The sequence below is a fragment of the Lolium rigidum genome, chromosome 5 (assembly GCF_022539505.1).
Source record: "Lolium rigidum isolate FL_2022 chromosome 5, APGP_CSIRO_Lrig_0.1, whole genome shotgun sequence".
Lineage (NCBI taxonomy): Eukaryota > Viridiplantae > Streptophyta > Magnoliopsida > Poales > Poaceae > Lolium > Lolium rigidum.
In genome coordinates this window covers 245,229,040-245,242,978 of record NC_061512.1, presented here as the reverse complement: position 1 = coordinate 245,242,978, position 13,939 = coordinate 245,229,040, and the positions used below count along the sequence as shown (strand labels likewise).

At 47.2% G+C, this 13,939-nt stretch overlaps 2 protein-coding genes across 2 annotated transcripts; both read left to right on the top strand.

Moving 5' to 3' along the window:
• Nucleotides 1-337: 337 nt before the first annotated feature.
• On the top strand, nucleotides 338-3,163 carry LOC124654178 (seipin-2-like). The gene is made up of 2 exons (XM_047193200.1): nucleotides 338-1,023; nucleotides 2,651-3,163. The coding sequence occupies exons 1-2, from the start codon at nucleotides 487-489 to the stop codon at nucleotides 3,095-3,097; spliced, it is 984 nt and encodes a 327-aa protein (XP_047049156.1). The 5' UTR covers nucleotides 338-486; the 3' UTR covers nucleotides 3,098-3,163.
• A 5,765-nt stretch (nucleotides 3,164-8,928) lies between these two features.
• LOC124652550 (endoglucanase 24) lies at nucleotides 8,929-12,720 on the top strand. Its single transcript, XM_047191581.1, has 6 exons — nucleotides 8,929-9,160; nucleotides 9,777-10,060; nucleotides 10,839-11,276; nucleotides 11,364-11,511; nucleotides 11,677-11,843; nucleotides 11,994-12,720. The coding sequence occupies exons 1-6, from the start codon at nucleotides 8,929-8,931 to the stop codon at nucleotides 12,321-12,323; spliced, it is 1,599 nt and encodes a 532-aa protein (XP_047047537.1). The 3' UTR covers nucleotides 12,324-12,720.
• The last annotated feature ends 1,219 nt before the right edge of the window (nucleotides 12,721-13,939 follow it).

Genomic DNA, 13,939 nt, shown 5'->3' with positions numbered 1-13,939 from the left:
ACCCTCCCTCATCCGCCGCCCCCGCCCCTCACATCGTCCTCCTCCACGCTCCGCCGCCGCCCGCGCCGCGCCAAATCTGTGAAGGAGCCCGATCAGGTGCCCTCCCCTTCGGCTTCCGCCTCCTCCGCCGTCACCGCGGCCGACGAACCCGTCAAGGCCAGGCCCGATTCCCCCGAGGCCGCCAGCGCGGTTTCCGCCGTCGACGAGCCCGTCAACGCCGAACCCGAAATCTCCGAGGCTACCAGCGCCGCTCCCGCCGCCTCCGCGGTCACCGCGGCCGACGGGCCCGTCGAGGCCGACCCCCATTCCCCCGAGACCGCCAGCGTGCCCCGTTCCCCCCCGCCCCGGGAGGAGGAATTCGACAAAAAGGATTCCTCCGAGACCGCCAGCGTGCCCCGTTCACCCCCGCCCCCGGACGAGGAATTCGACAAAAAGGATTCCTCCTCCTCCTCCTCGTCAGATGAGGAGGCTGGAGCGCGGGATCACATGCCTCTGCCGCCGGCGGCGCCGCCGGGCATGCTCGAGTCCCTGGCCGTATTCATCATCAAAGCGGTGGCGTTCCAGGTGAGCGCGCTCATCGCCTTCATCACCTTCCCGGTGCGGCTGCTGCAGTGGTGGTACCTCTTCGTCACCGACCCGGTGGGCTCGGCGCGGCGGGCGCACGACTGGGCGCTCGGGGCGGTGGGGCAGGCCACCGGCGCGGTGGCCGCGCAGCTCGGGGGCGGCGAGGGCGTGGGGCGCGTGGCCGGGAGGCTGGCGTGGGGGTCGCTCTGGGCCGTGTACGTCTGCGTGGTCCTCTGCGCGCTGCTCATCATGGCGTTCCTCGGAGGGGGGCTGCTGGTGGGGAAGATGGTGGAGGAGCCCGTTCAGGTGACGGAGACTCTGAATTTTGATTACACCAAGCCGAGCCCTGTGGCGTTCGTGCCCGTGCGGCGGTTGGTGCCGCCGCATCAGCGGATGCAGCTCGAGGTGTCGCTCACGCTGCCTGAGTCGGATTACAACAGGAGGCTGGGCGTTTTCCAGGTACCTTTCTTGCTGGTCCTTGTCAAAGTGGTTTGGTATGATCATCTGCTTGAAAATGGTCTCCGCTAATCGCTATCAAGGGAACAAATTATGCTGGACTGAAGTTTTGTCAAATGAAGCGATGATTGCAATTTTAGGGTCCTGCCAATTTCTGTGTGTCTAGTTTCAGAAGCATAGATATAAGTTAATAACTGCAACTTTGATGTGCATTCCCATGTTCAACTTCAATTTTATTAGAGAAGAAGCTTCCTATCATAGAAGCTTTACACGTTGGGGTCTGCTATATATACACTTAATTTTAAAGTTCATCTGAACTTTGCAGTGTGATTTAACCAGAAATTTTGCTCCACCTAATCTTGTTCTGTGGAATGAAAAGAAGTTCTGGTACAGTCTTGTGAAGTTGTGATACAAATTGAGGCGTAGTTAGTGGTTGATATTTAGCAATGCGCTTACTATTACTGATTTTAGCAAATCCGCGTAAAATTGACTGGTTGATGTTTGATCATCTCTTTGAAAATTGTATTACCCTGGGTTTGTAATGTAAAGTCTATTATCCAGTGGTATTGCTCTGACATTTCATCTCTGTCTAGGATGTTATGGGGAAAAAAATCCTACTACTTTGATTTGTAAAATGTAAATTGGACTATACCTAGATAAACTCTATTATCTAATTGCTCTTTCATTTATATAAGTGCAAGGACACTATGATACATATGTGTGCAAGTTGATTATGAAGAGAACATCTAGGCAAAGATCTATATTTCTAATATAATCCAAGCATATGAGAATATATAATCCACTACAATGGCAATGGGAGCCAGACTACAAAGTAGATATCTGAAATGCAAATCCGTGTTGGATAGGTAAACCAGTGAATCTAAAACATGTTTGGTGGGATAGACATAGTGGTGTCAGGCTGCGAATGTTAATGGATTGATGACTCGGCTATGAAGTTCAATTGATGATCTATTCTCTGGCAGCAGACTCCCAGTAAGCAAACTAGCAACTCCAAGAGCTCAAGCCTGAAGCCTTAGTAACATAATAACCATGGTTTGCAGCGAGATTGACCACATGCTTTCAATAAGACAGACCATTTCTGCTTCCGCAGTTCAACTTTGCTGATGAAATTTCTGTCTCTCCAACTGATTGTGCCATACTTTTTGAAGAGTGTCAAGGCGTTATATACCCAGTTTAGGTTTACAGAATTATGTGCGTTGCAAGCTCGTAGTGTGTATGCATGCATAATATAGATAGTTCCAGTTGCAAAGCTCTTTATATTAGTTCAATGGATAATCCACAGACTCCCAAAAGCAAACAAGCAACTCCATGTGCTCAAATCTCATAAGGTTTGCAGCCAAATTTGGTCGTATGTTTTTCAACAAGAGAGACCGTTTCTACCTCGACAGATAAATTTCTTGACGGAAATGTCCGTTTCTACCCAGTTCGTGCTTTCTTGATACTTCTCTTCAGAATTATATGAGTTTCAAGCTCGTAGTATTAGTGTATGCACAATAATGATAGTTCAAGTTGTGGTGCTCTCCATGTTTAGCAGTATCTGTAGAAAATTGTATCATAGCAAAATATTTTGTATCTCCATCTGATTTCCTTTTTCCCCCTTTGAGTTCAGGTAAGGGCAGAGTTTCTATCTGCAAATGGAAAAGTGGTCTCTGCGACGAGCCACCCATGCATGCTGAAGTTCAAGAGTGTCCACATGCATTTCATAGAAACTTTTTTCCAGAGTTTTTCTCTATTGACGGGCTACTCGTCAGAATCCCAGGTCATCAGACTAAAAATGAGCGGTATCAAGGAGGCTTTTGAACCAATAACAGGAGTGACGATAATGCTGGAGCAGCGAGCCGAGTTTAGTCCTGGTGCAGGCATCCCGGAGATATATGCTGCATCGCTATTGCTCGAGGCCGAGCTTCCTCTGATCAAGAGAATACTCTGGAACTGGAGGTGGACTCTTTTTGTTTGGAGCAGCATGGGGTTCTTCGTTTTTGAGTTGTTGTTTGCCCTTGTTTGTTGTAGAACTTGTATATTTCCCAGGGGTGGGCATCATGCTGTAGCTCCTTAGGGGCAGCTCATGTAATGTACGCTTCGAAATAAATGCAAAGATGGTGTCACGGTCGACTACTAATCATGCTGACGATGCTAGTTTTTTCTTCCACCATGCCTAGCATTGACAGTGCATACATGGTACTAGATTCTCGCTGTAAAGAAAAATATAACCAATTCTACTGCTGTAACTCATATCAGAAATGTTTTTTGAATGATGGGAAAATGTTAAAGCATGCATCAATGCTGAACTCCAACTGCTGTAACTCATATCAGAAATGTTTTTTGAATGATGGGAAAATGTTAAAGCATGCATCAATGCTGAACTCCAACTGCGTTTTATACAGCTTCTAGTACCATGAGGATTAATCATGCTTGTTATTGCTGAGTATCAGATATTCATTATAATGGTAATGATGCTTCTGAAAGACCAATAAGCAGAAATGCTGTTCTTTTGCTGCAACAAGGTTCAGTACTTCTGTGGCAGGTAGCTCTAAGAGGATTCATTTCAAGCTCAGCTATATCTTCCATTTCAGTGTTAACTTCACCAAGATGCTGTCATTTGATGCAGGTGTGCTCATGCGCTGTCTGCAATGTAGAATTGGTTGTGCAGTCGATTAATCGATTACTCTGTAGGATATCATTGTCTTTTTTGTTTGGCTGAATCAAGTGGTGAGAATTTCCCTGTACCTCTTTTCCTTTGAACCTTTAATCATTCATTCATTTTATTGATTGAACGATGGATATTTCTCTTGATTATGGTGTGAATAATGGCATTGCAGTAACAGGTTGTCGCCGTAGCCAGAGTGCAGCCGTGCAAGATGTCAGGAACAGGTATATTTGAGCGGTTGAGCACCAGTTTAGTCATAAATTCCCTAGATCTATACAATTGGTTTACTTTCTGTCCATCGGTACATTCGGAGTGCATTTGTTAAAATTCTTAGTCTGAATTTATTATCAATGGTACCATTCTACCAGCGAGAGACCAGCAAGGGTCTGTTTCTTCGGTGAGTCTGTTAATGGCATCCATGCTAACAACCACGAGTGTGATCCTGTAATACTGTTCGGCGGCTTTAATTCGCTACTGATTGGAAGGTCAGATTAATCTTGATTAAGATGCTAGATTGTACAGTATGCAAGTTGGTAAAGAAGTATTGTTTCATCCACTCAACCAAATAAACAATTTGGTTCTTTTTTTAGCCAAAGCACTAGAGTATATTACACACGGGGCAAGATTATAAGATCTACTCAGAACAACCATGTTAAAGGGTGGAAATTTCCATATGAGACTCCAACTTTTTTTTTCTCTCGCCATCTGCAGAACTGACAGTGTATACATGGTACTACTTGATAACCAATTCCATTGCTGCAGCTAGTATCATACATTGTTTTAAATGGTGGGAAAGTGTTCGACCATGCACTCATGCTGAACTATTAATAAGTACTCCGTATATTTTATACAGCCTCTGACGTGAATCTTCCCATCCTCTGAAGTAAACAAGTTCTGCCCCTTTTTTTTAACATGACGATGAGCTTTGCATGTGCATAGTTGTATCAGATATTCAGATTACATGTTTAATATGTGTACTGGTGCTTCTGGATGGCCTGCAAGCAGATCTGTCGTTTTTTTTTCTGCAACATGAGTGACTACTCTGTTTCTTTTTACAGTACATGAATAAATACTTATTTTGGGACAAGAAGTGCACATGAATAAATACTTCTGTGGCAGGTAGCGCCAAGAAAATTCTTTCAGACCCAGTTATACCTTATAAACATTATAATTAACTTCACCAAAATGCTGGCATTTCAAGTGGGGTTGGAAATCATCATGCCCGGTCTGCAGTGTGTAATTGGGTTTTGCGTCGATTAATCGATTCTTCTGCAGGATATCATTGCTCTGCCTTTTTTTCTCGGTTGGCAAAGAATCCCGGTGACCACCGGCATTACTGGACAAAATGGCCCCAGAAGGTTTGTCAAAAGAACTCATAAATTCGTAAAAAAATGTCAAGACTATTTAAATTCGAATAAATTATATAAACTCTGTTGAATTTCGTCCTGTAGAAAGTGTTCTCAGTGGTATCCAGAATAACCGGTTTTCGGCGAGAAACAAAAACCCTGGGCTGAAGAAACTAAGAAAGTGGTGAGAACTTTGCTGAATGAAGGCTTGTGCAGAAAAGGTAAATTGGTCGGTTCGTCCGTAGGATCTCGTTGTTTTAGTTTGGTTGGTTTTCGGCTGAATCAAGTGGTGGGGATCTTACTGTGCCTCTGTACCTTCGTCCCTTTGAACCACTGATAATTTTCTCTCTTGCTGATTACACAAGGAATGTTCCCGTAGATTAACGATTTGGAAGTTGGCGTTGTGGTAACCAGTTGCTGCTGGAGCCAGAGGTTGAGTCGTGCAAGATGTCACGGACATGTAATTCTGCCAGAGCAGTTGAGCCCCAATGCTTAATAAGTGCTTAAAGCATGAGCCACAAAGTCATAACGCTACGGATCCATACAATCGGACTTCCCGTCCAGCGTCCATCGGTACATTCAGAGTTCATTTTTCAAAATTCTTGGTCTGAATATCTTATCAGTAGTACCCTTGTACCAGCAAAGGGTCCGTGTCTTTGGTGAGTCTGCGGTGGCGTCCAGGCTAACAACCACGAGGTGAGACTTCATTGTAGCTTGCCTGCATCATCAAGAAATAAGATCACCGGCCTCTTTCCGTTGAGCTGTAACCCATCTGCACAATGCGAATGGAAGTGGGCTTGCCACCCGCAGCAGAGCAGAGCAGAACGGTGGTTGCTTGCACGGATCCTGAATTGCTCAAATGGCAATACTCTCCTCGTCGCAGTGTCAAGGGATGAACAGAAGACCCAGATCTGCTGCTAGCTATGGGACACTATCTGCAGGCTCCTCATGGTGCGAGTGTGCTGTGCTGAAACTCTGGTGACGCTGCCACTACCAGCATTCTATGGTCGAGGTGCACTGGCTGCGACTCGGTAGTGACACTGACGCGTGATCTGCTGCGAGCTAGGACCGAGGTAAACACGCCAAATGGTGACTGTCTGCCCGTCTACCGTGATGATCAACCTATCGACTTCAGCAGTGTCAGTGTGGTTCCCGTAATATACTCAGACATGCATCATGAGAGGCCAGCATTAGGCTTGATTAACGGTATGCTGGATGACTTCACTACACACTCTACTCAAGTGGGAAAATAAAATTACTGCCGTCCAGTCAAGCAAACAATTTTGCTGCTGCGTAACCATTATCAAACCGAGTCTTGCGTCAGTCCCCACAACATGTTCCAAGTGTCTGCATTTTGTTTTGCGGGTCTAAGTGTATGCATTGTTTGATCCAAATCGTAATCACGTGCTCCCCCGCCCGTTAATCGCTTTAAGCACTAATAATTGCACTCTCTGTAGATAATGCTAAATAATGCTGGATTGTATCGGACGCAACGCAACGAGTGTAATCTCACGCGTGTGCCACAGCTCACAGGACGCCTCATACAGCAATCATGTGTCTTGTGATGGATGTTCTAGCTAATGCAAGGTAGAATGATCACACAACGGCGAGATGCACATTTGCGTAAACGAGAAGTGAACTATGACTACATGGGACCCCTCTCTCTCTCTCTCTCTCTCTCTCTCTCTCTCTCTCTCTCTCTCTCTCGCTCGCTCCCTCTCCCTCTCCCTCCCCCTCCCTCTCTCTCTCCCTCCCTCTCATTAGTAATTTCTCCGGATCAATTTAACATGCACGCACATAGTTAAATAAATTGCTTTGATTGTTATTTTGGTCAACAATATATGAAATATATGTCACAAAATTATATAATTAAAAACCTTTTTAAAATACGAATCTAATAGTATAGAATTTATAGACATATAAATTTATATTCTGTAGACTAAAATAATGGTTAAACTTTATCTTAAACTGCGTGCGCGCCTGTTAAACCGATCCGGAGAAAGTAGTGTAGATGGGGTCAAGGGATGGAAGAATCAAGACCTGATTTTCCTAATTTAGTACTAGTGCTCTTTTAACTTCGGAATCATATTTATTCATTTACGGGAGTGGTGTTTTGAAACATGGGAGTATATGCTCCCTATATTTTAAAATGCATCTTACACACATTTAAATTTCCAAAAAATTGAAAGAAAAAAATTCGCACGTACATCTTCACGTGCTACACACTCATAAAGTCGTTTCATAAAAAATCGATTTATCATGTGACATGTGTAAAAAAGATAAAATTCAGTGCTAAAAATAATGGTTGACACAAGATAAACTTTCTCTTTTTTACACAGACCACAAAAAATGATGGTTTTTCGTGAAAATTGACGAACACATATATTATGAAGATGTACATGTAAAAAAAATTGACACTTCAAAATATGATTTTTTTTGGTTGAGTGAGCGTACGCACCCGGGGCTGAATTGAATTTCTGTACATTACTTTCTTTGGTCTTCTAAATTTTTATGCTTTAGCCATCCGCGGAGTCTTTACAATATGGAAGCGACTATCGATTAACGAAGACATCATCCTAATGTCGGCTGCATCTTGATCTTTAAAATACGGGAGCTACTATTGCAAAATTAGTTCTCACTGAGATGGCGTCACTTCAATTTCAATTGCAACCAATGTGCTCCTCTCAGACATGTATCATGACATAAATCCAAATGTTTGCATACTATTTTCTACTTGCAACTTTTGTGCAACTCTGAACATAGAATGAATCACCATGGGATCCAAAAGCACGGGACTTGATTCGGCTCAAACTTAATTCTCAGTCGACCGAGCAAAATCGTTAATATGTGGTTTTGATAATTAACCTCTCCTAATTATAAAACCTAGAAAGTTTGTTGTGTCATGAAATTTATTTCCTAGGAAAAATCTATGCATGCTGATTTCGCACACCCAATTAAAAATCTTTAAACTTGATGCTTGACTTGAATCCATCCAATGGTTTTTGTCGCAAACACTGACTTGAAGTATCGTCATGCCCCACTCAGGCCATCTCATCTTCCTCGTATTCGTCTTCGTATGCTTCGAACCTCTTTCATTATCTTCCTCCACATCCAACTTCCTTCTCCTCTTTTCCATGTCCTTATCCCCTTGGCCTTCCTTCTACCTGCGTTTGGGATTATACGGCCAACGTGTGTTTCTAGATTATCAATTTGACCAACATTACATGAATTATACAACACACGGATTATATCATTAGGAAGCAGAATATCTAAACTTTCTAATGAACATGTTTCGTAATATATACTTTGTATTATGCTGATCAAACTTACGATCTAGAAGCCCACGTGGCATTATATCCCGAACGAAGGTAGAATAATTTTATAGCTAACCATTACTAGATATACATGTTATATATGACCAGATATATAGATAACATTACCATGCCTTGCACGGATCACTATACTGACCTTTATCAAATCCTGCTCTAAAAGGAGAGAAAAAGGAGGGTACGCGCGCTATTGGGTGGATATTATTACCACGTCATTCCCGAGGGAGGTACGGTAGCCCTGTCGGCTGTCGGTGCTCGACTACACACTACCTGACGCGTCCCGGCTATCCTACACCAGACGTGCGTCGCACCCTCCCACTGCCAGTGGGGCCTACATTGTCTCGGCCCCATCCGCAGTGACACGGAGGTCCTACCCCGTTCCCCAGCAGTTCCCTAGTCGCTACCTCACCGCACCAACCGCCGCGCGGCGAGCCTGCCTAGTTAACTGCAGCAGCTCAGCGGCACCGGGCTAGCTCAGACCCAGACCGGAGCAGCCTCTGCCTTCTCAGCCGCCCGCGCGCCGTCGGGGAATGCGATAGGAGAGAGGCAGGCGGAGCGCGCGGAGATGGTGTCCAAGAGGGGGGGCTGCTGCGGGTGGCTGATCGTGGCGCTGGTGCTGGCGCTCGTGGCCACGGCGGCGGTGGTGGCCATCATGAAGCGGAAGCCCGGGGGAGGAGGAGGCGGCGGCTCGAGCCGCCGCCCCAAGCCGCTCCCCGTCCCCGGCCCGCCCGGCGACGTCGACTCCAAGTACGGCGACTCGCTCGGGATCGCGCTCCAGTTCTTCCAGGTCCAGAAGGGTGAGTCAGTACCTACAGCACCGCTCGCGATTCGACCGTTTTTGCTCCGGGACATTGCCCGTTTTTTCCGCCGGGATCGCAGGCATGTTTTCTGTGTCGATTTTCGCTGTGTTCAGATTCAGTCGTGCGCTATCTATGCGATGGTAGGTGGACAGGCCAGTTCGCTCGCTTCGGGTGCTCTGGTGGACTGTGATGACGAATTTCGTACCACCTAGTAGCTAATGCCGAGAAATCCGTGTCCGGCGCTGGTAGGATTTGGGAATTTTTGCTCTGTCCATCACTTCCTGATGATTTTGACATTCAGAGAGTGGAGAACCTGTCCACTGACTGCAAAAAGGATGTATTTTTGTGTGTGTGGTGCTTTCGTGTTGCTGCCAGTGTGTGCTGGCTTGCAGATTCCACTCAGATGTTCTCATCTAGCTCTGAATTTGAATGTTTTTGATTTTGCTGTCAGGGTAGGGATTGCTACCTTCATACTTTGGCATTCCCGGACAGTGACAGCAATGCAATTCTTGGAATGCCGGCTGAACAAAATCGCCAACCATTGCTGGCTTGCTGCTTCTTCAGCTCTGATCCATTCGAGAAACCCTTGCTGATTTCCTGTTCTCTCGTGCAGCGGGGAAGCTGGTGGACAACCAGATCCCGTGGCGGGGCGACTCGGCGCTGGACGACGGGAAGGAGGCGAAGCTGGATCTCTCCAAGGGGCTCTACGACGCCGGGGATCACATGAAGTTCACCTTCCCCATGGCGTTCACGGCCACCGTGCTCGCCTGGTCCATCCTCGAGTACGGGGACCAGATGACCGCCGCCAAGCAGCTCGACCCTGCGCTCGACGGGCTCCGCTGGATCACCGACTTCCTCATCGCCGCGCATCCGTCAGACAACGTGTTGTACATTCAGGTATGGAGCTGTTGTGTGCTTCTCTGCGCGTAGTGTGCATTTTAGGAATTAGGGTGAAGATTTGGTTAAAGAGATTTAATTATGGGTTTATTATTAGGGTCTGACCTGATGGCAGTTCAGTAGAGTTTGGTTGGTACTTGGTAGGGAAGCAAGTCCAGGTGAGGTGTCATGATCAGGACACCTAATATTTAGGAGGCACTGAGTTGTCTGCTTCATATGTTCAAAATGACACATTTGTTGGGATCCTTGGCTAGTGATCAGACAAGGGAAAGATCCGATGTTCCTTTCATTTCTTCTCCTTTTTCCTTGTTTTGTCTTTATAGCTGCATTCTTTCATTATGTGGTACCCCAAGAGAATGTTTTCAAAGCTGAATTAGAGTTGGAATTTATAACATTTCACAACAATAAGAATAACTTATTGTAAATGTAAAGTTGACCCTTGGTAGTAGGGGATCTCAAGTGTTTTAGTCAACTGAGCATAGACTACAATCTGACATTATACACAAACTCGTTCCTGAAGAATAATGTTTTTATTCTGGTAAAATCATTCAATTTAAGCTGTAATTCCATGAAATCAGATCGAAGCATTAGAAAGTTAGGCAATACAGCATTACAACAATTTCAGCTGTAAGTCCATCTAACTTGAACCATCATTTGGCTGGCCAATTTCAGCTTCAGGTGTTGAAAACATGGTTTATTTCTAAGAACAGAAAGCAATACACCACTGTCTTTTTGTTTTATCACTGGGACCAGCTTTTGACAAATTGTTACCTTGTAGGTTGGTGATCCTGATCTAGATCACAACTGTTGGCAAAGGCCAGAAACAATGACTGAGAAAAGGCCGCTCACACAGATTAACCCAAAGTCCCCTGGATCAGATATCGCTGCTGAGGCAGCAGCGGCCATGGCAGCAGCCTCAATGGTTTTCAAATCCAGTGACACTAAATACTCGGATACACTTCTTCAACATGCACAGAAGTTGTTTACTTTCGCTGATACTTACAGAGGCATCTCTAGTGACACCTATCCAAAGCTCCAGAGCTATTATAATTCAACTAGTTATGTTGATGAGCTCCTGTGGGCGGCGAGTTGGCTCTATCACGCCACAGGAGATCAGACGTATCTCAGTTACGTGACTGTGCAAAATGGGAAGGCTTATGCTGATTGGGGAAGGCCAACATGGTTCAGCTGGGACGACAAGCTCCCGGGGACACAGGTTTGCATGCCTTTAGAAGGTTCTCATTATGACCCCCTTCGCCTACAACGATAAGAACCTTAAGTGATCTTTATCTATCCTGTGCAGGTTCTCTTGTCAAGAGTCAATTTCTTTGGATCCAAACAGACGTCTAATGCTGAAAACATGGGGCTCAAATCGTACAGAGACACTGCCGAAGCTGTCATTTGTGGGCTTCTACCCGATTCTCCATCAGCCACTGGTAGTAGGACTGGCGGTACGTATGAAGTTGGCTGTTGTTTGATTTGGTTTGATGAGTCTATGTAGAGATGCTTTATGAAATATATGGGTGCCTTCCATGTTCCCTGTCTGCGTAGAGAATTTCATGATATGCATTACAGTTTTGCATAGTTTCATATATACCATTGTAATCTTAATGCAGGGGGGTTGGTGTGGATAAGTGGGTGGAATTCTCTGCAGCATGCCACAAATGCAGCATTCCTTGCTGTTGTTTACAGCGACTACATGCTGACATCTCAAACAGCAGCAGTGGAGTGCAGTGGAAAGTATTTTAGTCCAACAGATATCCGCAATTTCGCTATATCACAGGTGAACCACGGGAAACCTTGCAGACTATCTATTCCAGCTAACCATTTTCTTTATCCGCAGTTTGCTGTTTCCGAAGTTTTGCCAAGCATACAGTAAACCCTCTTTCTGTTGACATCATATCTTATTTATTTTTCCATTGCCATATGTCAGGCGAACTACATATTGGGCGACAACCCAATGAAGCTTAGCTACCTGGTGGGATATGGGAGCAACTATCCGCAGCAGGTACACCACAGGGGGGCATCGATCCCCTCGGATGCGAAAACAGGCTGCAAAGGATTCGACTACCTCCACTCGACCAGTCCGAACCCAAATATTGCCACAGGAGCCCTTGTGGGCGGGCCATTTCAGAATGACTCCTTTGTAGACTTGCGTGACAATGCGGTGCAGACAGAGTCAAGCACTTACAACAGCGGCACCTTGGTAGGCCTGCTCTCAGGTCTTGTCACCATGTCGTCCATCGCCAAGACATTCACCTAGAGCTTTTTTCAAGTGGCGACGGCTTTCATCAGCCCAGGAAGCATGAACAGTCGAGAGATTTTCTTGGATCTGGCGATGGTAATGCGCTGCCATTGAGACGCCTTGCAGTTAGGTGGTGATTAGCAGTAGTTAGAAGTGCCATATTTTTCTTGCTTGGTTTGCCGGTGTACTGTGGTAGCTACGAGCCTATGAGTATTGTATTAGCAGGGCTGATTTCATTTGTTGATTCTGAGGTGGTTCATTCTGGGTGGCTCTGCTGGTATGTAATGGCTTCCCAGTGAGACCTGCATTGGATATGTACAATCACATGTATGCGCTTTTTTTACTGTATGTTCCATGCATAGAGAAGAACACCTGGCAATTATGCTGGGAAAAGAAACATGTGTTCATAGTGACATAGTATACTCCATGGCTGCTCCCATGTCCATGTGATTAGTGTTTGAAAAGCCACATACCACATGGAAGCACTATGGGAAGAAGTGCATCCTTGAGCTTTTTGTGTGACTGTCCAGAACAAATACTGTATCACTTTATCTGCTTTGCGAAGTTTTAGCGTGAATCTTACTTGGAGCCCTTGTTTATTCTGAGTTAGAGCATCTCTCAGTCTGTGTCCCCTTAAAGCAATCCCCAAAGCCTTTTAGGGCATCTCCAACCGGGCGACCCATCCCGTGCCCGCGCGTCCGGATGGGTCGAAACGGACAAAACCGCGGCCCAGCGCGCGGACCCATCCCTAAAACGGATGGCCGCGGCGTCCGGGACGACCCAAACCCGGCCCAAATCTTGGACGAGTTTGCGTGGCCGCGGACGCGAAGGCTGGTCGCTCGCGTCCTCCCTTGTCCGCCCCGGCCCGCCTGTCCGCCTCCCAAAACGAGAAAACACTCCACTGTACTCCCAAAACCTAGAGATGGCCGACGAAGCGACTGCCGCCGCCACCGCCACCACCGCCACCATCGGAGAGGAGGCACCCGCGGCCGTTGCCGCTCTGCCGTGGAGGCGGCTCCTGAGCCGGCGGAGGCCGAGCTCCCCCGGGCCGCCGACGAAGAAGGCGAAGGCCGACCTCACCCCGGAGCGAGAGGAAGCTCGAGAGCAAGAAGAGGGCCGACCGCCGCGGGCGCTCGACCAACGGAAGAGGGAAACCGCTGCCGAGGTGGAGCGGCGGCGGGCGGCGGAGCGGCTTCTCCAACTCAAGACGGAGGCGAAGAGCACTCTCCTTCAAGAGCGAGTAGGCCATGCTATTTTACGGCCACCCGGCGCTCGGCCGGCACATGATCATCCCCGGCACCGGCGCGGCCTCGGTGGGGAGCTCGGCCTCCTCCGTGACCCGGCCCCTTCCTCCAAGGTCAAGCGCCCCACCGACTGCCCTATTTGGGCACGAAATGGGGGCGCATGGGCGGCAGGCGTACCAGTCACGGGATCGGTCACCGGAGGTGGGCGAGTCCATGACGGGGCCGTCACCTTCGTCCATTGACCTGAACCGTGCGCCGGCGAACTCCAAAGGCCCGAAGAACCCGGGAGCAGGCTGCGACGTCCGGTGCACGCAACCTGTTCGACGATCCGTCGGCCGCGCGCACGCAGTCACCGTCCACCGTGCAGGCCCCTCCGTCTTTCGCGCGAGA